This window comes from Callionymus lyra, chromosome 9, assembly GCF_982586985.1.
Source record: "Callionymus lyra chromosome 9, fCalLyr1.hap1.1, whole genome shotgun sequence".
NCBI classification, from domain to species: Eukaryota; Metazoa; Chordata; class Actinopteri; order Syngnathiformes; family Callionymidae; genus Callionymus; species Callionymus lyra.
The window spans coordinates 17,893,793-17,919,430 of NC_141826.1; the positions used below are offsets into that span (position 1 = coordinate 17,893,793).

Genomic DNA, 25,638 nt, shown 5'->3' on the forward strand with positions numbered 1-25,638 from the left:
GCTCTGATTGTGCGTATTGTCGTTCATTATTGTGTGTATTTGACTTATAAACATGTTGTTTGTGTGTTTCTTCAAGTGTGTAGCCGCTTTCTCACTCAATAAACACAAAAATCTCACTTCCTCTCAGAAAGTCTCACTTCCTCTCAGTGAACTCATCACTTTTCATCATCATCATCATTGTTTGTTTGTTTTTTAGCAGATTTTTGTACATGGTTGTGTCATTGAATGTGTGTTTGTTTGTGTGTCATGCCCAAACACAGATGATGCATATCCAACATTTGTGTTTAATTTATTCACTTTCCTGTGATGTTTTTACAAAACTTTATCGACAATTCTCATTTACATGACGCTCCTAGTTTAGTTTCCACAAGCCTCGGATGTTTCTCACCTCGTGGTCCATTTGCATCACTTATTCAAACGCTGGCCGACCTCAGTAACGATGACATCATCGCGGATGAGATTCACGGTCACGCTATATGGCTCGTGACCGTGAGCGACATCAAAGATGCGGATCAGCGCCTCCAAGTTGTCACAAGAGATGACGACTCAAGAGATGATACATCCAACTGAGACTCATGGCAGATCTTCTTAGTTTAAAAAGTGTTATTTCTGTGCAACAAACCAAGTCGACTCAGGAAATCGACGCATTAGTCGTCAACAAAATATGTGTAAGAATATCACTTAAAATACATAACTAAATTACACAAGTTTATTCAATGATAAATGAAAGAACAAACGTAATTTAACATAGTTTATTTAAAAACGTTGTAATTTATAGCATGATTATTAAATTATAACTAAAATTTATAATTTAGCCTTCAATTAAATTATAATTAATTGCAGGTTCAACTCTCTATATTTCGATCAAAACGGTTAAACTTAACGACATTATTTAGTCCAACATTTACATATGTTATCATTATTATTGTTACAAAGATAAATGTATTTTTTCCTTTTATAGCAATTATCATTTAAATATAAACGTAAAAAAGTAATAAACTTACGTTTACGTCAATAAACATATCAAGTACGTAAGAAGACTATGACGTCAGAGTGTGTAGGAAAACGCGTCCTCTAGTGGTGGACAGTGGTTACTGCAGCGGCGGATAATGGGCTGAACTCTCCTCCAGATGTGGGAGGTTCTGGTTGTGGGTCGAGCCTCTGTTGACAGTAGTAAACACACACACACACACACTATCACACACACACACTCCTGCTACTGTCAATTCTCTTCGCTCCATCCCCGCGGTTCTCTTCCTCTCGCGTCCCCGACCAACACGCGCTCCTCACCCGCAGCATCTGCCGCCAACACCCGCTGACGCTTGGAGATACTTTTCTCATCTTTTTTTTTTGGAAATCGTGGACTGAAAAAAAAAGTTCTGTCGGAAACATGAGTTCGAACGCGACGGAGCGCATGGGTCTCTCGGAGTACCAGACCAAAGTGTTGGAGAAGAACTTCAAGCCATCCGGGTGCATGGATGAGACGACCCTGATCCTCATCGCCGCGGAGTGCGGGCTCTCGGTGGAGGAGACGCAGGTCAGTCCTTTTTTCTTTTTCTTTTTTTTATCTTTATCACATTTGAATCATTTTAAATCTAATCTTGGTCTTTTTGTGTCATTTTTTTCTGAAATATTTTTAGGTTTTATTAAGCATCTGAAAAAAAAACAGAAAAAAAACTTTCTATTACAACTTAAATTGTCATATACTATCCAAAAATTAACCTTTTTCAAGAAACATCTTAAGACTTTTTTATTTGTTCAGGCTTTCCCTTGATTTTCTGGAACTCCGATCATTTTTATCTTGACCTTTAAAGTATATACTTTATTGAATATTGTTTTGATTGTTTAAGCGCTTTGTGACCCTGGTCTGGGAAAGCGCTATATAAATAAAAATAACTTACTTACTTTTAAAAAATATTTCTTGCTTACATTTAATCAATTTAAAAATAAATGTAAAAATTAATATTGTACTTTAGGGAGTCAGTTGCGTTAACTCACGATGCTAATATTTTCACTGCTACGTAAATGGTAGCACTTGCGCTAATGCTACAAACTTTATCGGAAATTTTCCATATGTTTGCACAAAGCAAAGAAAGACGTTTCCCAGTAACTTTTATGCATATCAACTTTAAAGCTGGATTTTGCTAGCTTTGGGGATGTAACCAAAATTGCTCAGATATATGTTTGCTATGCTGCTAATGGGTTAGCTAGATAGTAGCATCATGCTAATGGGTGTTCAGGAATTGCAACGATCAACATGACACCTCAGTAATAATGAGACATTTTTAAAAGTATCTGTTAAAGTTTCAGATATTGAAAAAAAGTTTTGTACTTTTGAATTGTGTTAGCGCTAGTTCTGTAAAGCTAATTGTGATGCATGAACTCTGATCATAATGTTTAGAGTAAAGCCTTTGCCCTTTTGGCTCAGCTCATTTCTCATCCTCCGACATGACTGGCAGATCTCAGCTCTCAAAGAACCCATGTGACCCTTCCTCGGAACCACTTCGAAACCCACAAACGCCTCAAACGTTAGCGAGAAATACGAGCAAACAAATGGTCATAATGGTTTGTTTGACTAGTGATTGATGTAACTTCATTCTTAGAAGAAAAAACTACCAAGAATCACATTAATTAGCATCTTTTATTTACAATTGGTTGATTAATTATTCAGTGCAGAACACACATATTCTCCGACGCGACCTTGCTAACACTCCTCCATGCTAACACTCCTCCACGCTAAGACTCCTCCACGCTAACACTCCTCCACGCTAACACTCCTCCATGCTAACACTCCCTCACTATCTCCGCCTTAAATGGAGCAGATGTGAAGCATCAGAGTCGCATTCCGTTCACCTTCAACTCCCGTGGAATTTCTTCAGAGCGCAGCTGAAGGAGAAACATACAAAAGACATTGAATAAACTTAAATCAAAATCACAGTTTTTTTTTGTTTTAAATCCAGGTATTCGCGACTGACCTGGCAACCTAAACAACAACAACCTAAACCACCTGAAGTGACTTTAGGTTTTCCTAAAAAAAACCGACATTTGTACTGTTCGGTTTTGAAACATGAATTTGAAGTTAGCTTCTGTTGTACGGTTAGCTTCGATTGGTAGCATCGTGAATTTTCAAAACCTTTTACTGAAGTATCCAAAAAATAATTCAAAAAAAGAAAAAATTTCACAGCAGCTAGCCTTACCGTAAAATCTGCCATATTCATCGTAAGCTAACTTTTTGTTCCTTGTTGTCACCATTTAAAAATAAAAATAAGAGCTACAATGTAAAAAGTTGAATACAGTGAAGTGAAACAAAGTTTTATAATTACAAAATGAGTGAATTTGTTGTAAAAATATTAGAATCAATAAATACAATTTGTATTTTTAAATTTCTTCTATGCAAATATCTGTAGATTTTACAATACATTTACTAGCATTAGCACTAATGCTACATTGGAAATATTAGCTTTATGCGCTAGCGCAAAACACAAACTAAATCTAAGATGATTAAAATCACGTTAAAACTGGAGCACATACACATTTGAGCGCGAAGAGTACGTTTTTTAGGGGGAAAATTCCAGATAAATTGATGTCCACCAAAAACAGACTATGCTAGCATTACGGATATGAATACCTATCTAGGTAAAAAACATACATCTTTCCTTTCAGCATCATTGTTTACCAACGTGACCAGAGACCGGTCCCGGTCCAGGGTGAGGTCCAGTCCTGGTCTTTCATCAACGCTTCATTTCCTCTCCAAAACAAAGATCTTGTTAGAGGAGGCGTCACTCCCTCCGCCAACAATATTTACTCAGGCGGCGTTCCTGAACTTTGTTTTCCACGCCAGGTTACGTAACATTCCGCCCGGGATTACACAGGAAGTGTTTTGTTCAGGAGGGGATTAATAATCTCGCCGCTTTTCTTTTTTTGTTGCACGACATTTGGGCTCGTCACTGTGGCGCTGTAGCCGTTACCATGGTTACCAGGCCAGAAATCCTACACTGGCTGAGGCCTGTTTAGGTTAAAGTCAATATTACTTATGTTTATTATTATTATTGACTGTATTGTAAGTAAGTAAGTAAGTAAGTAAGTAATATTTATTTATATAGCGCTTTTCGAGACCAGGGTCACAAAGCGCTTAAACAATCAAAACAAAACTCGAAAAAAGTACATACTTGTAGGTAAATATAGTTAAATTTACGAATATATGTTGGATTTTAACCATTACTTATAGTTTTCCACACATTATTTTAAGTATAATTATTAAATAGAGTAAAAAAAATGGTAATAATGATTTGCTTTATTGACATATAAGCAGACAGTATATATTTTTGTGGTTGTTTTGGAGTCTCATAAATAAAAAGTAACTCACATTAGTATCCGTTTAAACCAGTTTAACTTCTGATTTGTTGACTTTTAAGAATATTTTCTGGATCGTCCTCGACTTGTAACTGGACTTCATCCTCAATATTCCGCTCGACATCTGTTTTCAGTCCTAGCGTAGGAAGTCGGCCCAGAAAACGCGTCAAGCGAGTTTTTCTCGCCGCGCCAGGATTCTTCTGGACGCAGTCGCGCGATGATGTCACGGGTTATTCCGGTTCCTACGACGACCGGAGGGAAAAACACTGACGCTTGCAGGTCGAGGGCGAGTTATTGAGGGTGACGGGAGGAACCAGAACCCAAGGTCCAATCCCGGGCAAGAGTCCATCAAAGCCTCGAGAGAGTTGACTAGATGCGTGTCAAGTGATGACTAAAAGCAATGAGTTGGAACCAGCAGGTCCAGTTGAACCACTTAAATGTCTTTTGTGTTGTAAACTGTAGAAACGTAACACAAACGCCTATGAGATTATTATTGGTTCGCATTTTAAATCCACAAGAATATGAAAATAATTGGAAAAAACTATCAAGTTAAACCGAAATTTAGAAAGAAATATGCAAAGAAAACATTGAAGGAAGATGAGTTTAACAAAATCTCTTCAAATATTTTTGTAAAATGTCTGTGAAATCATTTTACTTAAGAAGTAAGCTTACTCTTCACACTTAAATTATAACATGCTATCCAAAATTAACCTTGTTTAATTTGCTTTAAATAGTTTCTTAATTTGTCCTAATATCATAAAAAGAAATCAAGTTTTTATTTAGTTTATTTGCTAATGCTAATGCTAATATTTGCAACGTAAACAGTAGCATTAGTGCTAATTCTGGAAAGCTAATTGAAGAATTTCCGGATATTTGCACAGATTAAATAAACATGTTAAAAATACAACATTTTATTTAGCGACCCTCATATTTTTACTGCAATGATTCATTCATTTTTTGTTATATTATTGTTATTATTTTTTATAATGTATTACAACTACTTTTTTTATTATATAAATTATATTGCATATTTATTATTAGACAGAAATTCAGGTTGGGGGGGATTAAATAATATAATTAAATTAAATTATACTTACAATAATATTAATAAATGGAATAATCAATTGCATTTTGTAATGTCTTCCTTCTTTCTGTTCTTTTTTTCTTTGTTTTGTCGACCAATTAATTTCAATGAATAAATCATTTTGGATTTCAAATAATAATGAAAAAATCTTTTAAATCTGTTTAAATGAACTATTCCAAGATGAAAGATTCAAAATTAAGACATTTTGACATATAGTTTTGTTATATTAAAGGAATATATTTAAGGTATTTCAAATATTAAAAACATGGATCTGCTGCTTCAGTAGAGAATGAAGCTCGGTCACCTGAGCTTGTTTACTCTTCCTTCCAACAAAACAACTTCCCTTCCCAGGAGGTTCTGATGTCGACCCGCTTGCTCTCCTGTTTCACATCTCGGTCTCACCCCGGGCCTGTCTCACCCTCTTCATTGTCTCCCCCCCGCAGAAGTGGTTCGCGCTCCGGATGGCGCAGTGGCGTCAGGACGAGGGACTTCCTGCTGAGCGACGCTCCGTGCTGGACTGAGACTTCCTGACCCGACCCTTCCTCCTCTCCGTCATCTCTTCTCGTGTCTATAAAGTTATTTTAAGGCCTGTAATGTGAAGCTGTTTATTTGTCGACATATCGCCTTGTTTACATAATAAAGTGAAGTAAGTCTGAATCTCCGTCTCATAGTGATGATGTCATCAGTCCACCTCCGGTCAGCAGGTGTCACATGACTCTCCAAATAGTAAGTAAGTAAGTAAGTAATATTTATTTATAGAGCGCTTTTCCATCTAAGACTCTACAAATAAATGTGGAGATTTTTCAATCTGGTCTGCATTAAGACAATTCTACTTTTTATATATTAAACAAAAATATTTTAAAAGGAAGGACGAGAGGAGCTACGGTTTTTCCAAACCTCAAAATTATGGAAGCAATACATTTTCCATACAACAATTAAAAAGTCAAATAAGTTAATTGTATTTACTTGTTTTATTTCTAAAATAATTTTAATATGTGTGTCAATAAGTTATATTTTTTCTCCTCATAATTGCTGACAAATACTTTTATTATATTTATTTATATAAATATATTTAAATATTTAAAAAAGGTGAAAATTATGATCAAATTATTCAGGAAATAAAGTGAATGGAGGTTAATTTAATTTTAATTATTGTTAGAATCGCAACTAAAGTTGAATATTCTTTTAATATGTATAATATGTTTTTTAGACGGAAATGTAAAATAAAAATACACATCCAAGATCAAAACTTTTCAAACAACAAATGCTTCAAGTGGGAGGAGGCCCAGGGTAGAGCCAGGAGGAGGAAGGATGTTTGTTCTACTTTTACATCTACATCTACATCTACATCTACATCTCGTGAACAAGTCGTCCAACCAGTCGTTCCACTGAGCGTCAAGTCTGATGTTTTTCTGCTGCTGCTGCTTTTATTGGCTTCTGTGAAGCTGCACAGACACACAAACACCTCCCGTGTGCCGGAGGGAAGTTTTTTCATCTCTTCTCTGACACAGACTCCACAGAACCAGACCTTTTTTTAACCGACTTACTGTATATTTTTGACTTCACAGGAAATGACATCATCAATTCATGTCATTCAGATTTCCCTTGAATTACAGTGAATCACATCCTAGCAGGTCACACACACATGCACATACAAACTCACACACACATACTTTACAGACACACACACATACATACTTTATAGACACACACACACACACACATACATACTTTATAGACACACACACACAAAGACAGACACACTACTTACTTACACATCTACAAGCACACACACCTACAGACACACCTAGAGACTTACACACACCTACAGGCACACACACAGACAAACACCTACAGACACACAAACACGCTTATAGGCACACACACACACACAAGTACAGACACACACAAGCCTACAGACACACACATTCTTACAGACTTTTTTATTTTAGGCAAAATGAACGACCAACTGTTGCCCAAAAATATTCCAAATCAAATCAAATATTGTATTTTTTATGGTAATAAATACTAAATACTTAACAAAAAACACCAACTCTGGAGTTTAGACAATTAAACTAGAGGAAAATGATTATGGAGAAACTAATATCAATTCAATAAGAAAATATTTTTTAACTTAAATCATTTTTTTTCCCAGGTGTATTAAAAAGAGATAAAAAATAAATATTAAAATAGTAGAATTTGTAATAAAATGAAAGAATAAAAACCACATTGATCAAAACTTAAATCTAAAATCTTAACTTAATCTGACAATATTTGACGACCATCACTGGAGTTTGTGTTGGTCGGGGTCAGAGGTCAGAAGACTTCCAGTCGTGTGTGTGTGTGTGTTTCTGGCTGACGAGTGTGTGTGGGCAGCATTTGAATGAAGTCTTGTTTTTGTGGGACGCCATGACGACCAGGCGAGGCAGCTAAGAATCCCGGGTTCTGTTTCCAGCGTGGACGCTGGTCATGTGACTTCCTCTGTCAACCGTTTTTTTCTCACACCGGACTGTTGGAAGGTTTCCGATGATGTCATGGTTCAGGTTGAGCAACATCATGAGTTACACAACAAGTCGACTATGGGCTGCGAGTGTGAGGTGGCCGGGGTGTGGACCGCGACATTCCGAGGAACACAAAGTATTTTCCCTTTAATTGTTTTTTAGTTTTGTTTCTGAATTGTGTTGTTGTTGTTGTTGTAGCACTTTTTGTCTGGACGGTTGCTGCGGAAGCTGCAGAGTGTGTAGCAGCAGTTTGAAACCACAGCAGCATCAGGTGACGACTTTGTGCTGCAGGGAAACGACGACAACGGGCGTCGACACACACTTGGTAGCCGGCGAGAAACGTGGTGTGGGAAGCACGTGTCGGACGTGCGAAGGAACATGTGAAGCAGTCAGCAGACGCACACACACACACATCAACACGATATAAATAGTCTTGTTGAAAATGTAGCTTGTTAGCTTCAATGTCATGCTAATGGCTACATTACAAGAAACTAATGGATATTTAATTTTGAAATGAGGAGAGAAATATTATATCATGTCCATAAATATAGACATGATAGAACTTAGGAGAGTGTATTGGCAAGAATATGACGATAAGTATCACGATACAGGGTCAACGATACGATATATTGTGATACTGTAGTAACGAGGATATAGTTGTAGTATTGTCGAGTACTTGACTCTGGTGTTGCAGAATTTACAGACCACATGACTCTTGACGAAGTCGTGACTGCTTTCATTTGTTTTGAAACCAAAATATGCCCCAAGACTGTATCCTCTCGTCCTCAGTCATCGCCCAGGATACCACAGAAATCCGTTGTTGCTTTAGCTACGGAGGACGTAATGACTGCTGCCATCTAGCGACCGTAAATGTAATAGCAACACAAAATGAACATCGTGAATATTTGCGTGTTAATTGTAGATAAAATTATTTTATTTTATTAAAAAAATATGATAAATATAGGTCATAAAAATCAAAAAGTAAATCAATACAGTCCTTTTAAATATTGATTTTGAATTAAAATGGTGCGATATTTAAGTGTATTGATATTTTCTTACACAACTAATAACTCGTGAACTCTTTAAGTTCTTTATTATATTACGTTTATCCAGAAGACCAGGGTTCACGCGTGAGACGCAAACCTTGTGACTACAGATGGAGTCGCTCAGGCATTTGACAAGGTTTAACCAAAGTAAGTTTAACTCTTTCAACTGCCATGTTTGGATGCTCTTATTTTGAAATATCAGCTGCAAAAACTCTAATATAGCTTGTGGCTACGTTGGTTTATCAATTTCCCCGCAAAAAAAGGATTGACTCACGAGCTCAGGGCCAGTCACGCCGGGTCCAGTCCGAGTGTCGAGGAGGGATGTAGTCTTTGCAGAGCTGCTTGGGCGTCGCCAGGAATCGTACCCGAGGACTCGCGTGCGCTCTCTTGGCCGAGTCGGAAACCTGTCGACGACACGTTCGGCGTCAGAAGGTGGATTTCCCAGGCTGCAGTGGTCAGTAGCTATGGCACCAAAAGTCTCCTCACTCTCCAGATGGGCTCCTCGGGTCGACCCAGCTCGCAGCAGATGTCGCTCTTCTTCAGTCGAGGCAGCGAGAGGCGAAGGAGTCGCTGAGACGCTTCGGCGCTTTTGGACGCAGAGGAAACAAACGATCGAGAACTCTGAAAGAAAAACAAAAGTTCAACTACAATTACGGATTAAATTATGTTATTAAAATGAAATGATTGTCTTTAATTTACTTTGTTGATTTCTTGACTATTATTGATCACATAATTCCAACGTTAAATACATTGATACGCAAAATCAACCATGTCTTTTTATGCTTATGTTTCTTTTTTTTCTATACGTTTAAAAGTGGTAGATTTTCCAAGTTTAGTAATTATAATTATATGACATCAGTTAAATTATGGGAATTGGTGGATTTCACGTGCACTTTTTTCACCAAAAAATTGTATGGTTTAGTTTTTTTTATTCTGATTAAAAATTATTAAATTAAACAATTTTTACTCAATAAATATGTTGTTTTTTTATCCGTAAGATTGTTATCTTTAACAATAACAATATAGCTTTATATATTATATTAATTTATAATGATTTAATTCAAAAAAATGTACCCAATAAACATGTTTTTTTAATCAATAAAATATAATATGTTATATATTTATGTGTATTTATTACCTTACAGGAATAACATTATACCCTCATAATTATTATTATTATTTTTTTATTATAATACTTTATTTTCCTATTTATGTACAGGTATTTATACTTTTATTCAATACATCATCATTTTTTTTTTGCATTATTTCTTGTTTCATCACAAGATACTATTTTATTTGTTTATTTTAAATTTGAATTCAAATAAATCTGAACACGTTTCTAAAACTATTGTTCAGGTTTTCCCGACCTGTCTGTTCGCCCGGAAGTCCGGGTGGTTCTGTTTGGGCCTGGAGAGCTGGACCAGTCTGGGGGAGACGGGGGCGCTCCTGGTTCTGGGGTCCACGTGCCAGATGGGACAGCGTGTCTCGCAGAGAGACGTGTGAAGAGACCTGAGCGACGACAAACACGGAAAGGCTGAAGATGTTTTTCTGTGCAGACGCACAAAGTTGTGTCTCGGAGGAAGCGTCGAGACAAAGAGCTCGACTGTCTGCGGCAGCAACAGACGGAGACGTTAGTGTTGGACTCCAGCCTTCGCATGCCGAGCAGTTTGATTTGTGTCTCACGCTTCGGACTCGCATCGAATTCCTTCACATATTTCTCGAGTCAAGACGCACGACGAGCTGCTGAAGCGACTCCAACTAAAAGCAACTTCTACTTCACATACACACCAGTTATTTAGAACACAATAAACTGAACCCTACATTATTTTAAGGCATTTAAGGTCAATTAATTAATTTTACAATTTGTTTATTAATTATTTTTTTTTCTTTGATCAAGTCACTTTGTTGTGTTAGAATTTAACGTCTTCTTTAGATTTTCTCTTTATTATCGTTTTTCCCGATTTATTTTGTATCATAATAATAGTTCCATGAATCTACGGATATTTTTTATTCAATGAATTATCCGTTTTTGCTTTAAGACATACATCTTAACTAGTTAAATATCCTGTATATATGTTTTATTTTAATTTTTATAACATTTTATCCCATAGGGTTTTTTCCCCCCTTATTTTCTTTTAAATATTATAATATTTCTTTTGTTGTTGTTTAACTACTGATATTTTTATTCGATTATCCCATTTTTTTTTTATAGTGAATACATTTGTCACATTATTTCTTGTTCCATCACGACATATTATTAATTTACATTTATTGATCCCAATTTGAATTTCCCGTTTATTTCTATAGTTTATAATTATCATCAATTTATTTAATTTTTTTTAAATATAAAAAAAAAAATAATACCTTTCGTTGTTGTTTTTTCTATTATAATAATTGTTTTATTTATATGTTATTTATCTACAGATATTCTTTATTCAAGTAATCATCACAAATTTGTTATAGCACGTACATCGTTCACGTTATTTCTTGTTCCATCACAACAAATGATTAATTTAGTATAAAAATAATACATTAAAAATAAATAAAAATTGTATTTTATAGCAGAACAATTTTGTTTTATTAGCCTCATTTTTTATATTTTAATACTCGTTTTAATTCCTGTTCATTTTAAAATTGTGTTATTATTTATGAATTTTGACTTTAACATTTCAAATGCATGTCAAATTATTTTAACATTTGCTTATTGTTATTTTTCCCCAACATTTATTTAAGAAGAAATATTCTGAAATATATTCACATCACTGGACACAAGACCAAGGCCTCTCTGACTGCAGTGGACACGGTGGAGGAGGCAAATGGACTGAACAACTTTTTCAACAGGGTTGAGCAGGTCACCTCACCCTCACTGCTGCCCGCCTCAGGACCTGCCCCACCTTCTTGTGCCCCCCCCCCAGCTCCACACAACCACTTCCCAGCTTCACCTCACTCCAGGTACAGGATGTACTTCGGAGGATTCGTCCAGGGAAGGCTGCTGGTCCTGATAAGGTGTCTGCCTGACTGCTAAAGACCTCCGCTGCTGAACTAGCTGAGCCACTCCAGCATGTCTTCAACCTCAGTCTACGGCTGGGGAAAGTACCAACTCTGTGGAAGACTTCCTGTATCGTTCCAGTCCCTAAAAAGATCAGACCGAGCGAGCTGAACGATTACAGACCGGTGGCACTGACTTCGCAGCTGATGAAGACACTGGAGCGGCTGGTCCTCAAACATCTCAGGCCACAAGTCCAGCACGCGCAAGACCCCCTGCAGTTTGCCTACCAGCCAGCAGTTGGTGTGGAAGATGCCATCCTTCACCTCCTGCATCGGACCTACTCCCACTTGGATAAAGGAAGCGGTTCAGTGAGAATCCTGTTCCTGGACTTTTCTAGTGCCTTCAACACTATCCAACCCACTCTGCTGCAGGACAAACTGACACGGATGCATGTGGACCCTGGTCTGGTCTCCTGGATTAAGGACTATCTTACTGATCGACCACAGTACGTCAGGCTGAAGGACATCAAGTCTGACACTGTGGTGTGCAGTACAGGAGCACCTCAGGGGACAGTACTGGCCCCTCTCCTCTTCACCATCTACACTTCAGACTTTTGCTACAACTCAGAGCCGAGTCTCGTCCAGAAGTATGCTGACGACACTGCTATGTTGGATGCATCAGGGACAACAGCGAAGACGAGTATAGGAGTCTGATGAGTGACTTTGTGGACTGGAGTGAGAGGAACCACTTGCAGCTGAACACCTCAAAGACCAAGGAGCTGGTCTTGGACTTCGGGAGGTCCAGGACAAAGCCACGTCCAGGGTCCATCAGAGGTGACGAGGTGGAGATAGTTGACAACTATAAGTACCTCGGTGTGTGGATGGACAGTAAACTGGACTGGTCCTGCAACACAGACCATGTATATAAGAACGTTCAGAGTAGACTGTACTTTCTGAGGAGGCTTCGATCATTTAACATCTGCAAGAAGCTCCTCTGCATGTTCTACCAGTCTGTGGTGGCCAGTGTCCTGTTCTATGCTGTGGTGTGTTGGGGTGGAAATGTGTCCAAGAGGAGTGTCAACAGGTTGGACAGGTTGATCAGGAGGGCTGGCTCTGTGGTTGGAATGAAGCTGGACTCACTGGTGACAGTTGCTGAGAGGAGATCATTGAACAAACTACTGTCCATCATGGATGATCAGTCATCAGTGAGCAGAGAAGCAGATGAAGCACGAATGCTCCTACCCAGGTGCAAAACAAATAGACTCAGGGACTCATTCATCCCTCGGGCTATTAAATTGTACAATTCTGAGTTCGGGGCAGGAGTGGAGTGAGAGTATCTGGATGTTCTGTTCTACGTTAGTCTTTGTATCCTTTGTCTTTGTTGTTTTTCTTTGACCTATGTTCTTTGTCTTTATCTTTATACTTAGATTGTGTCATCTTGTTCTTCTCTTTATGTTCTTCTTCTTATTTTATTTTTTATGTATTATTTTTTATTGTTTATGAAAATTGCTGGCTATTGGTAAAAAACAATTTCCCGAAGGAGACCTCCTGAGGGATCAATAAAGTTTTACCTTATATTTTTTATTTATACATTTGTGTTGTACTTATAGTTAAATGCATTAATACATACAAGTAAAACACAAAAGATGATAAATGATATCATAAAAATGTACATTTTAAATCCCTCAGGACACAGAACTGACTCTCAGTGTTTCAGGCTCTAAAAACTTCTACCTCACTTCCTTGGAGCTTCGGGTTCTTGCTGTCGACAAGCGAACAATGAGTTCATGTTGAGACGCAGCAGAGGAAGGATGCCGGCTCTTCCTGAAGAACCTCTCCTCGCCCTCCTCATCCTCCTCATCCTCCTCTTCCTCCCCCTCCTCGTCCTCCTCTCTGCAGGGAAGTGAGAACCATTAGCACGTCCGTTACAAGTGTGTGAGAAGAATGTCTGCAGGTGGACGAGAATAAACGAGTGAGTGAGAAGTTTTCAGAGTCAAACTCCTGCAACGGAAACTTCCAAACGAGGTCGAGAAACTCTGCCAAAAACGATTTAGTCTAATTTTTCGAACTTGAGTCACAAGTTTTCTTTTAATTGGTTTTTGTCCAGTGAGGGAGATTTTTTTTCTCAATCTAATCACAAATAAGGGGATTAAATACTTTTTGTACAAATTGAAATTTTGTTCTTTTTTTCCCTTAAAAATTCTCTTGATTCCCTGAAATTGTTATACGTTTTCTGAACGTCTAAACATTTTATTTGATCATTTTCACCAAACTATTGTTCTATTTTGCTTTGACATTTGAATTAACACTATTTATTTTATTTTCCCCAAAAAGCAATTATATTGCAATTTAAATAGTTTTTTTAGGGTTAACTTTTTTTAATGTTAATTTTATTTTCTCCAACTTTTCCTCAACTTTCTTTTTGTCTCTGGTTGAGTTTGATTTCCTTCCTCCAACATTTTTTTCATTTGTGTAATTTTTTTTATTTTTTCTCTATACAAACTAGAATTAATCTACTTTTTTCACCTTATTTTTCTAAATTATCTTAATTCAATTATCATTTTACAAAAACACATACATAGATATTTAAAGTTAATTTCTATTTACCAAGTTTAAGAAATTCCAATAAAAAAACAAACACATTTTTTTTATAAGTTTCAATGTAAATGTTCTTCTTCTCTCTCAGTTTTATCAAGTGTTACTTTTTTCTTTTAGTGAGTAAAAAAATGTGTCAGTTACTAATCATTTAATGTAAATAATTCACTTTTTTTTCCTGTTAAATAGATGTTTTTCTCCTTAAGGAAAATATTATTTTGATTGACTCTTATTTGGATGGCTTTAAATATTACTCTCCAACTTTTTCGTTTCACATTAAACTCTTCACTTAAGTCTGTCTTATCTCAAAGTGAGAAGTTTTGAAAAACAATGATTTTTGTGCTGAAGCTTCTTCTCTTGTTGTTGATGTTTTCCCCGTCAATAAACGAGTCTGACACATCAGTGTATTTGGCTTTAACGCTGACTGATGCTGACGTCTCCGATCACATCTAAAAAGCTCTTGGCTCTCGTCCTCGACTCCACTCTCGCTGCCTCCCAGACCTCATTAACTAACAGGACCAGGACTCACAGCCTCATCCATGATGCACGAGCCTCTCACCTGCGGCGCCCCCAGCGGTGGCGAGCCAGCTGCCGGGTCCGGGCGCTGGGCACGGCTCGGAGCGCGGCGCCGGACACGGGCCAGATCGGATCGCTGGCGGACAGAAGGAGAGGTTTTTTTTTTTCTTTAAAGCCAATCATCAGATGTTTAGAGCTCATGTTTCCAGCGCCTGAACTGTTCAACCTCCACATCTGGAGTTCATCATCGCAGAGCTGAAGGAAGGAAACAGTGAGCGCCGAGGATTTTGAGTTTGTTTTATTTAAACTTTTTGAGGTTATTGTTACCTCCCCTCGAGGAGATAATAATAATAAGTGAGATAGTAATAATAGCTACATTTATTTATATTTTAAACAGTATCAATTATTATATATTTATATTCAAATGTCATTGTTATTATAGTTGTTTCATGTTTGTATTTTATTTTAGTAAAGTGTGTGTCACATGAAATAGGTCTTTTTTGTGTCGCAACTAAAGTTCTGGCCGCTAGATGGCAGCAGTCATAACGTCCTCCGCAGCTAAGGGTACATTGAAATCCCGGCGATCGCTGAGGACGAGAGGATACAGTCGACTCCAGCAGCAGCATCTTAAAGCTTATGTTTGGACATATTTTGGTTTCAAAACAAATGAAAGCAGTTACAACTTCGTCAAGAGTCATGTGGTCTGTAAATTCTGCAAGTACTGGAAAATACTACACATATATACTTGTTACTACAGTATCACTATATATCATATGGTTGCATTGCAGATTCTTGCCAATTCCAACCCCTAATGAGTATTTTTACTTTATTATTTGTAGTTATTACGTGTTATTATCTTGCGTACATCACCGGGCCTCAGTAACGACTCACGTTCATTGAAAAGTGGAAGAAGATGGAGAGAAAATCTTTTATTCTGCATCATTTCCTGCAGCGTTGACTAAGAGCCAAAGAGCTCTGAGTGTTTCCGTGTGCAGCTCTTTTATTTTTTTTATATCGTATAAACTCTGGATCCAGTCCAGGCTTTCAGCTTCTTATTCTCTTTGCTTGAAATTATGTTTTAAAAAAAACCATTTACTGTATTTAACCATTTAAGAATTACAATTGAGTAAAGGTCACCTGCAAACATGAATAATCTATTTGACACATTTACAAGAACAAACTTTTAAAACATTAACTTGTTGACAAGTCTGTGTCCAGGAGTTTTTTAACTGAAACTAATCATTCTTTTTGGTGATTTTCAATGAGACAAAATAAGTTTATCCTACATTAACTCTTGTGTTGTCTGTGAGTCAAGGTGACCCGAAGTCACAGAGGACGTTCACCTTGACCCAGAGATAAAACAAGGGATACCACAAACACATTTGTTTTCGGGCCCTCGGGTCAGCTTGACCCAGAGACAACTCAAGGGACACCTCAAATACTTTGTTTTCAGGCCCTCAGGTCACCTTGACCATGAGATAACACAAGGGATACGAAAAAAGACATTTGTTTTCGGGCCCTCAGGTCACTTTGACCTTGAGATAACACAAGGGATACCTCGAACGCATTTGTTTTCGGGCCTTCGGGTCCACTTAACCCTGAGACAACACAAGGGATACCAAAAAAAAAAGTTTTTCTGGCCTCCGGGTCCCCTTGACCTTGAGATAACACAAGGGATACCTTGAACCCATTTGTTTTCGGGCCTTCGGGTCACCTTGACCCTGAGATAACACAAGGGATACCTCGAACACATTTATTTTCAGGCCCTCAGGTCACCTTGACCATGAGATAACACAAGGGATACTAAAAATATATTTGTTTTCAGGCCTCCGGGTCACCTTGACCATGAGATAACACAAGGGATACTAAAGATATATTTGTTTTCAGGCCTCCGGGTCACCTTGACCCAGAGAAAACTCAAGGGTTAAAGCACATAAATAAGTTGTCCAAAAGTTAAATGCTTTCACGTCAGTTTCTACTTTCCTTCAACGTATGTTTCAAACTAAGAAGCTACTGTTACTCAACAGTACAAAGACTTCTCAGAACCCTGAACCGAAGCCATCGGTGCCGACAGACACTCTCTCTACACAAGTGGACTTAAGTCCAAATCCAGCGCTTGTACTCGGGGCTGAGGAGGGATATTGAAGGAAAGCAGCAGTCGCTCACCAGGGAGTCGTGGCCCAGACCGCCTTTGAGGTTTTGTGCCGAGCCAGCTCCAGGATTCTGCCGGGAGAAGAAATAAAACACGCACGGATTAGATTCTAAAACCGCAAAATTAAAATGCATTAAAAAAAACAACGTCTTCCAGACTTTTCTTTTCCCTCCTCGTCTCACGGCTTCTAGAATCCAGGTCGCTCACGGAGCTGGTCTGGAGTCTGCGGTGACACCTGGAGCGCTTTCTATTCTAGAGCTTAGAACTCTGCGGAGCCGCTCACATCCAGAAGAATTGTCGTGTTTAAAATCAACTTTTACGTTTGTTTAAACAAGGAAATACTGCAAAACATACTTTTAAAAAAGTTATTTTAAAATCTCTTAATGTCACATTGAGTATTTAAGTCAATGAAGCTGTAACTTATTAAGTGAAAATAATACTTTCACCTCATTTTAAAACATTCTTTTTTACAAACAATGACGTCTCTTTAGTCTTTTAATAACAGATTACTAAGTAATAAAATATAGACTTAAGAACTATAAACCAATTTCAAATAATTTGACTTACATTAAATATAATACTGATATTAATATTACATTAAATACATACATTCTAATAATAATAAAAACCAAAAAATGTAATATTTCTCTTGATGACTCCCAGAATTCTTGTGCTATGTATCGCCCTCTTCTACTGCGATTGCTGCAGATGCACCACAGTGCCACCTGCAGGCCTGTCAAGTGTACTACAATTTCTTTTCCATGTTGATTTTTTATCAAACTTTTTCAGTCAATTTTGGAAGATTTGCGTCTTCAGTGGATTCATGGAATTAAAATGACTTCTGCTTTAAACACGAAACATGACTTTTTACTATTAATTTCAATTTCCACATCAAATTTAAAATCTTGCAGGCAGCAAACATGACTGTCACTGATGTATTGTTTTTATTTTATGTTGATATTGTTGATGGATCTGAATCACATTCACAAATTTCTTCTTTCCGTTGATTTAAATGTTTGTTTTTTTTAGTCAAATTAATTTTAAAGCTTAAAATAAGGTATTGATGTCATCAGATGACAGCAGCCAAGTGAGTGACTGGAGTTTGACAAATGTCATGAAAAACATCAGTTAATAATATTAACAAACATTAAGCTTTTAATTGTCTTTTCTTCAAATTCTAATAACATGTATTTAACCCTTTTAGGATTTAAATTCTGTAAAGGCAACCTGGATTCATTTTTACTGTAGAATGGTTAGAAATATTTAAAAAACAAATTGAGTTTCTACCAGTTATTTACTCCCCAACATGCGGTTAGGGGACCGGTCAAGGTCCGTAAGGTATTGGTGACCGGACAGAAAGAAAAACAATCTGCATTATTGATTATTACTGTCTGAAATGTGTGAAAGTTAGCTTGTGGCTCTTGACACTAAAATACATTTGCTTAAGTTACGTTTATTAAAAAACAACAACGTGTAAACTAGTGAAAATCTGTCAATAAAAACATTCTCTTTACGATGAACTTTTACTGTTTTTTATCATAATATGATGTGAAATGTCGGCAACAAAAGTCATAACATTAATGACTACAACAAAATAGAATCTATATGGGGAAAAAAAAAGAAATATATATATATATATATATATATATAGCTATATACAAATGCTTTTATTGTCATCAGAACAGACAGGACAGGAGTAATAATGAACAATAAAAGACAAGATCTGTCTTAATTAAGCTTTTAATTGTCTTTTCTTCAAATTCTAATAACATGTATTTAACCCTTTTAGGATTTAAATTCTGTAAAGGCAACCTGGATTCATTTTTACTGTAGAATGGTTAGAAATATTTAAAAAACAAATTGAGTTTCTACCAGTTATTTACTCCCCAACATGCGGTTAGGGGACCGGTCAAGGTCCGTAAGGTATTGGTTACCGGACAGAAAGAAAAACAATCTGCATTATTGATTATTACTGTCTGAAATGTGTGAAAGTTAGCTTGTGGCTCTTGACACTAAAATACATTTGCTTAAGTTACGTTTATTAAAAAACAACAACGTGTAAACTAGTGAAAATCTGTCAATAAAAACATTCTCTATACGATGAACTTTTACTGTTTTTTATCATAATATGATGTAAAATGTCGGCAACAAAAGTCATAACATTAATGACTACAACAAAATAGAATCTATATGGGGAAAAAAAAGAAATATATATATATATATATATATATATATATATATATAGCTATATATAAATGCTTTTATTGTCATCAGAACAGACAGGACAGGAGTAATAATGTACAATAAAAGACAAGATCTGTCTTAATGTCTGATTTGTTAAAAGAAAATGAATCGCAAACATTATCAAATGACGACATATATTAAATTTAACTCACCTCTTCGAAGGTTCAAATCTGGCCTGATCTCCTGTAACAGAACAAAGAAAAAATGTCAAGTGTAGAAAGACAATAAAAGCAGTGAAGGCTCAACTCACCGTGTCTCGATGACATCTCGCCCGACGGACCGTGACACCTGCATGTGTCGACCCGCTGACACGGACACCTGAAATCATCCCGTTGCCAAGGAGCTGAGAGTCCGTAGCAACCAACCCCCGAGGAGGCCCCGAAACCCTAGTCCTCTGGTCGGATTGAAGATTTCCGGATGTTGAGGGGAAAGCGATACTCACCAGGACCTGGTTTTGGGAACCGGACGCTGAATATTGATGAGCATTGATGGAGTGAGACCGGATTAAAGCCTGAATATGTGTCAACTGGAGTAAATACACACAAAAAAAGTATTTATCTTGACTTGAAAATAGATTGTGTCGCAAAAAAACATGATCGTATCAGACTACATGATGCAGTAAATATAACATTAATAGCACAAATCAAACAGATTATATCAGTAAACGAATATATACCATACTAATGAATTCATAATAATGAAATACAAATACACATTTACAGAAAAAACAATATAATTTAATTAGAATTAGGGCATTTTTAAAAGTTAACATGTAAATAACATTAACATAATGATTATTATTCGTCACGGAGGTCAAATGAAACTTTATTTAAGATTAATAAGCACAATTTAAGAACTTTACTAATGAACTGATCGCTTCTGTATCGACACCTCTTGCGAAACAGCGCTTCCTAGTGGACGAAAACGCGAATAGCATCCGTTTCCTTCCCGATGAAATGAAACTACCGTGAAGAACTGTCAAATAATTTAAAGAGGAAAAAATAAAATAAAAGGAAACATATTTAATATGTCAAATACAATCAGTTCAGATAGCTATTTGGAATAAATGTATTACATTTTTATTATTTTTAAATGTATTTCATCAAATGAAACCACAACATGAAGTTGGAACCGTCAGATCTTTTAACGCACACTTAATTTATATGAAGCTTCTTTTCGCAAACTCTGACATTTTTTATTTTTCTTTAACTCTTGCCAAAATTCAAGATTTTATGAGAACTGTCAACTTGAGGATAAATATTTGATCAAAATTCAACCAGTTTCGTTTAAACAAAAGACGAACGATGATAAAATTATTAGAAACGTTTATTTGTGTGAAAAATGTCCTGAAAAAAACAGTTTGTCGCTGCAAAACTTGATTTTTAGCTTAAAAGAAAGAACTATCTTCTATTACTCTTTGAATAACAACAGAAATGGACTCTTAATCACAAGGCTAACACAAAAAACATAACTTCCCTTTGGTAACAACAACATTCCTGAAGTAATTCGAGTACCAAGTGGTCGACGGACAAACAAAAGAAAAGTTAAAAACACTCGTTACAAAAATAGGTGGAGATTTTTCCAAACAATGAAGGGTTTTTGCTCAGTGTCAGGGGAACATACACGACCTGTAACCTGCCGCCCTCTAGTGGCAGACAGAGGCTATAAAATACTTTTTTAATTTTAATAAGTCGTTACTGTTTTCTTGGAAATATTAAAATAATATTTCTTTCAAAAATATATATTTACTTGACCACATGATAAGCTACATTTCAACATTATTGTGCTCTTAAAGCTCCAACACCTTTCAGGTAAAGTTCCAGGAACAGTTTCTGGTAAACATTTGAGCCTCACTCGGTGACTAGAAAAACATCTTTGGTAAAAATTTAGTATAAAAGTCCTGAAGGCATTTGGACCCGACGTTCCCCGAAGGAACACCTGACGGGGATGTTAAGACGTTAAGACTTTAGTGGGTCACTTCACTTTCTGTCACAGAACATCTCCATGATCAGCTCTCTGGCGTCCTGGACCCCCGAGCTGAGTTCTGCAGCACCTTTCTTCAGGTGAGTCCCGATGAGGAACAGTTTCCGCTCCCCGACCTCGGACAGGGACAGAGCCTCGTGAAGGTCTGTGATGCCGCAGGCGCCAGGGAGGTCCTGGAAGGTGAAAAACCAGGATAAGAAATATGTCTAACCACCCCAATATCAATGTAACAAGGGTGTGAATTGACAAGTATCTGTTGATACTTATCACAATACAGGTGCAACGATACGATATATTGTGAAACTGTAGTAACAAAGATATATGTGTAGTATTGTCGAGTACTTGACTCTGGTGTTGCAGAATTTACAGACCACATGACTCTTGACAAAGTCATAACTGTTTTTTTTTAAACCAAAAAACGTCCAAACAATCAGCTTTAAAAGCTGCTGGAGTCGACTGTATCCTCTCATCCTCAGTCATCTCACAGGATACATTGTTCCTTTAGCTGCGGAGGATGTAACATCTGCTGCCATCTAGCGGTGGGAAGTTTAAATGTATAAATATGAGCAAACGCTGTGAATATTTGCATGAATTGCGTAAAAAAAAATCAAAATAATAATATATTATTTTATTTCATACAAACCTAATAGAAATACAATGAATAGAAGAACTATAAAAACAATAAAATATGATTTGAAAGTAAAAATAAATAAATATATGGAATCAGTGATGTTGAACATCGACAAAGTATCTTGAAAAAAAGGCGATATTTAAGTGTATCAATATTTTTTTACAGTAATAAACTTGACTGCACAAGAAATCATTTTACCTTCTAGATGTTTGAAAACATTCCTAAATATCAACATTTTTTAACACAATATAATGACATTAAGGTTCTTTTAAACAGCCTGGAGTTCTAACTGTAGAGCGTCTGCTGAGACGCTGATTGGCTGCTTTCCCCGCCCCCTATTCTTCCTTCTATGTAAACAGTTTGGAAATATGTCAGTGCCAGACGCTGTCGACACAAGTGTGTCACCATGGACGCACAACTACGAGTCTGTTTCCTATTTGGAAGTCCCTGAAACACAGAGCCCACCCCGATACATTTTCACAATGGTGACATTTATTCCATCAATCTGGCCACTATTTCTTGACACTTAAACTTAAATAGAATTATGACTCGATGTATGGAAATATATCAGTGTCATCAGAATATCGAATTATTGAATTTAGACATATATAATTATTATATATTATTTTGAATAGTTTAATTTGTTTTTATTGAATAATTTAATTAAAAAATGTTCTGTATTAAATAGTTGAATTTTCTATTTGGAATAAATTAATTAAAAATTTGAAAATCATCAACATTAATCGATTTCTTTTTTATGCTATTATACCAACATTTTAAAATGAATTTTAAAGGCAAAATAATCGAAAGTATCGAATTTAGAAACAAATTACTAATATTATTATAAGTTATTTGTAAAGAAAATCCTTCGTGTCAGCACTATAACACAAACATTTTTATATTGAATTTAAGGGTAAGAAATTAAAAAATATTGAAAAAGGAAAAAAAATGTTTTATATTATTAGACTAGGAATCTACTGTATGTGTGAAAGAAAAATTCATGTTGGCACTATAATATCAAAATGATATTGGATTTAAAAGGCTACAAATTAAAAAGAACATTTAAATATAACATTTGTTGTTGAATTATTAGACTGGGAATATAAATGTATGTGTGAGAAAATCAATTCACGTTGATTACTATTGATTACGATTATAGGACTATTATAATGCTATAAATAAAAAATATTGAATTTAGAATTGATTGATTTTTTAATTGGAATTACAATCAAACAGATGAGTCCATTTTTAAATAATAACTAATTTGAAAATATTTGATTTGTAAAAAAAACCCCCAATTAAACCTTTCAATATGAAAATATTTCAAGTGTGTTGGAAAAAGTGTGTTGGACAGCATCAAGTGTGAGTCGTCACTCTCACCTGCTTGTTGGCGAGCACCATGAGAGGCAGACGAGCGTCGTTCGCCATCAGCTCGTGGAGGTGATGCTTGGCGACGGAGAAGCGCTGAGAGTCGGAGGAATCCACCACAAACACCAGCAACAAAGCGTTGCTCATGTAGCGAGGCCAGTACTGACGCAGCTCCTCGGCGCCCCCGACTGAGTGACAATGATTGACAGCGTCAGTCACTGAAGCCGATTCGTCCGTTTGACTTTCTTACTCACTCTCAAAGAACTGCATGCTCAGATCGTCTCTGTTGACGGACACGGCGTTGAATCCCTGGGTGGGCGTCACGTCCACCTCCAGACAGCCCGTGGACAGACACTGCAGCAGACTGGTCTTTCCCGATCCATCCAGACCCAGAACCAGAACCTGGGTCCCCTTAGACTCAGCAGGAGCAGACTTTTGGAAGAAATGTTTTTTTTTTTAATAAGCAAATAATCTGTAGTCATTAGAACTGTGGTGGACAATTAAAATATCCTTAGGCGCCATGGTTTCTACAGTGGCTGTTGGTAGGGGCCACTAAGAAAAAGTAAAGGAGCGAAAAGTATGAAATCAACCATAATATGCTTAAATTATTATGAAAACACACACACATATATATATATATATATTCACACATTTTAAATTTATGTTTTAAAGTCCCTACATTTATTTTTATATTCCCTTAAACATTTTTTAGGGTTAATAAATACTCTCAGAAATTAAAAAAAGAGGACAAAAGTCATAAAACAAAAACTCTTTAGTCCTATTAGGGACTAGGTATTCTGAAAATAGAAGAAAAATGTTTCGTTACAATCTTTGTATCACTATTTGCTTCTTATTACATACTGATAAGTATAAGAACGTATGCAGGCTAAAAGAAGGTATAAATAAAGAATTAAATATCAGGGGGACATTTAAATAAAATAAAATAAATTCTAAAAAAGGCTTCAGTCCTAATTTGATTTCATGATTTGATTGAATCCATGTTATTTAAAAAAAAAAAAAAAATTCAAATGTATATTTCACATATTTGAGAAAGAAAAAGTGTTATTACGGCATAAAATAAATGGTGTAATATTTAACTTTATATAGATGTCATTGTTAAAAATGTTAAGATCTTCAACCAGTTATATGAAGAGTTGAACAAGCACTCTACAAATATAAATTACTTACTTTCTTACTTACTAGTTATACAACTGTTGGATAACAATCAGAAACGTTTCTAAATGGTTAGTTTAATAGTATTATTTTTTACCTCATACGGGCCACATTTTGTTTAACATAAATGAAGAAAAAAACCCTATATAGTTTGGTATAAAAGTGTATCTAATTAATTTAATTAATTAATAAGAAAACTCATGTCACTGTTGTCAACACAACGCAATATTTTAAATGGCGAGCACAGAATCAAAATAATTAAATAAATATGACTAAAATAACATCAGATTAACCAAAATTAAATACGAGACAATGTTGGCATAATTAATTAATATTAATCATCAATAGTCTCAAACTAAATCGTGCAAGTTTGAGTCATTTTAATGGTTAGATTTCCAAACTCCTAAATCCACGACACACATGTACCAAGTGTCTGCCCGGCAGGTGAGTCGCTGGTGCCCGCAGATGAACACTCTTACCTGGGGAACTTTCAAGGGCGCCGCCGCGACAGTTGGAACCGCTTCCTCCGCCAGAAACACGGATTCGTCTTCCTCGTAGTCACTGTCATCATCGTCGTCTTCTACCAGAGGAGTTTCTTCTCTTCTCTCAGCGACAACATCTCCAACAACCTGCTGCTGCTCTGGAGGACTTCTTCCTCGTCCCTGGTCCTCCTCGGCGGAAGAAAAGTAGGTCCAGGCGGCGTAAGCGAGACCTCCTGCCACGGCGAGAGACGCGGTGACCGCAGCGGCTCCTTTCAGTCGAGACATGGTTCGGTGAGAAATAAAAACTCGCTTCTGTTTCTTTACAACATTTTAACTCGGCTCTCCTGGTGCTCGGCAACAAGTGGATCACGACACCGGACGTTCAAGGGGGAACTTCCGGTCCGGACGATTGTGGATGTAAGAACTCGGGATAACCAGTAGGTGGCGACAAATCATAAATAGGAAATGCTCATCACATTTTATTTACGTTACAGCTTGTGGTTAGTATAATTAAATACTTTT

General features: G+C 36.5%; 3 protein-coding genes across 3 annotated transcripts; 1 reads left to right on the plus strand and 2 right to left on the minus strand.

Moving 5' to 3' along the window:
- Window positions 1-1,194: 1,194 nt before the first annotated feature.
- hopx (HOP homeobox) lies at window positions 1,195-6,094 on the plus strand. The gene is made up of 2 exons (XM_087799489.1): window positions 1,195-1,537; window positions 5,881-6,094. The coding sequence occupies exons 1-2, from the start codon at window positions 1,391-1,393 to the stop codon at window positions 5,956-5,958; spliced, it is 225 nt and encodes a 74-aa protein (XP_087655615.1). The 5' UTR covers window positions 1,195-1,390; the 3' UTR covers window positions 5,959-6,094.
- A 1,304-nt stretch (window positions 6,095-7,398) lies between these two features.
- spmap2l (sperm microtubule associated protein 2 like) lies at window positions 7,399-19,745 on the minus strand. The gene is made up of 6 exons (XM_087798645.1): window positions 19,730-19,745; window positions 19,632-19,662; window positions 17,250-17,306; window positions 10,352-10,493; window positions 9,471-9,605; window positions 7,399-9,388 (listed from the first exon to the last, which is right to left on the minus strand). The coding sequence occupies exons 1-6, from the start codon at window positions 19,743-19,745 to the stop codon at window positions 9,263-9,265; spliced, it is 507 nt and encodes a 168-aa protein (XP_087654771.1). The 3' UTR covers window positions 7,399-9,262.
- A 1,042-nt stretch (window positions 19,746-20,787) lies between these two features.
- On the minus strand, window positions 20,788-25,488 carry arl9 (ARF like GTPase 9). Its single transcript, XM_087798927.1, has 4 exons — window positions 25,114-25,488; window positions 23,716-23,893; window positions 23,474-23,649; window positions 20,788-21,635 (listed from the first exon to the last, which is right to left on the minus strand). Exons 1-4 carry the CDS (start codon window positions 25,399-25,401, stop codon window positions 21,459-21,461), a joined length of 819 nt encoding a protein of 272 aa, XP_087655053.1. The 5' UTR covers window positions 25,402-25,488; the 3' UTR covers window positions 20,788-21,458.
- Window positions 25,489-25,638: the final 150 nt, after the last annotated feature.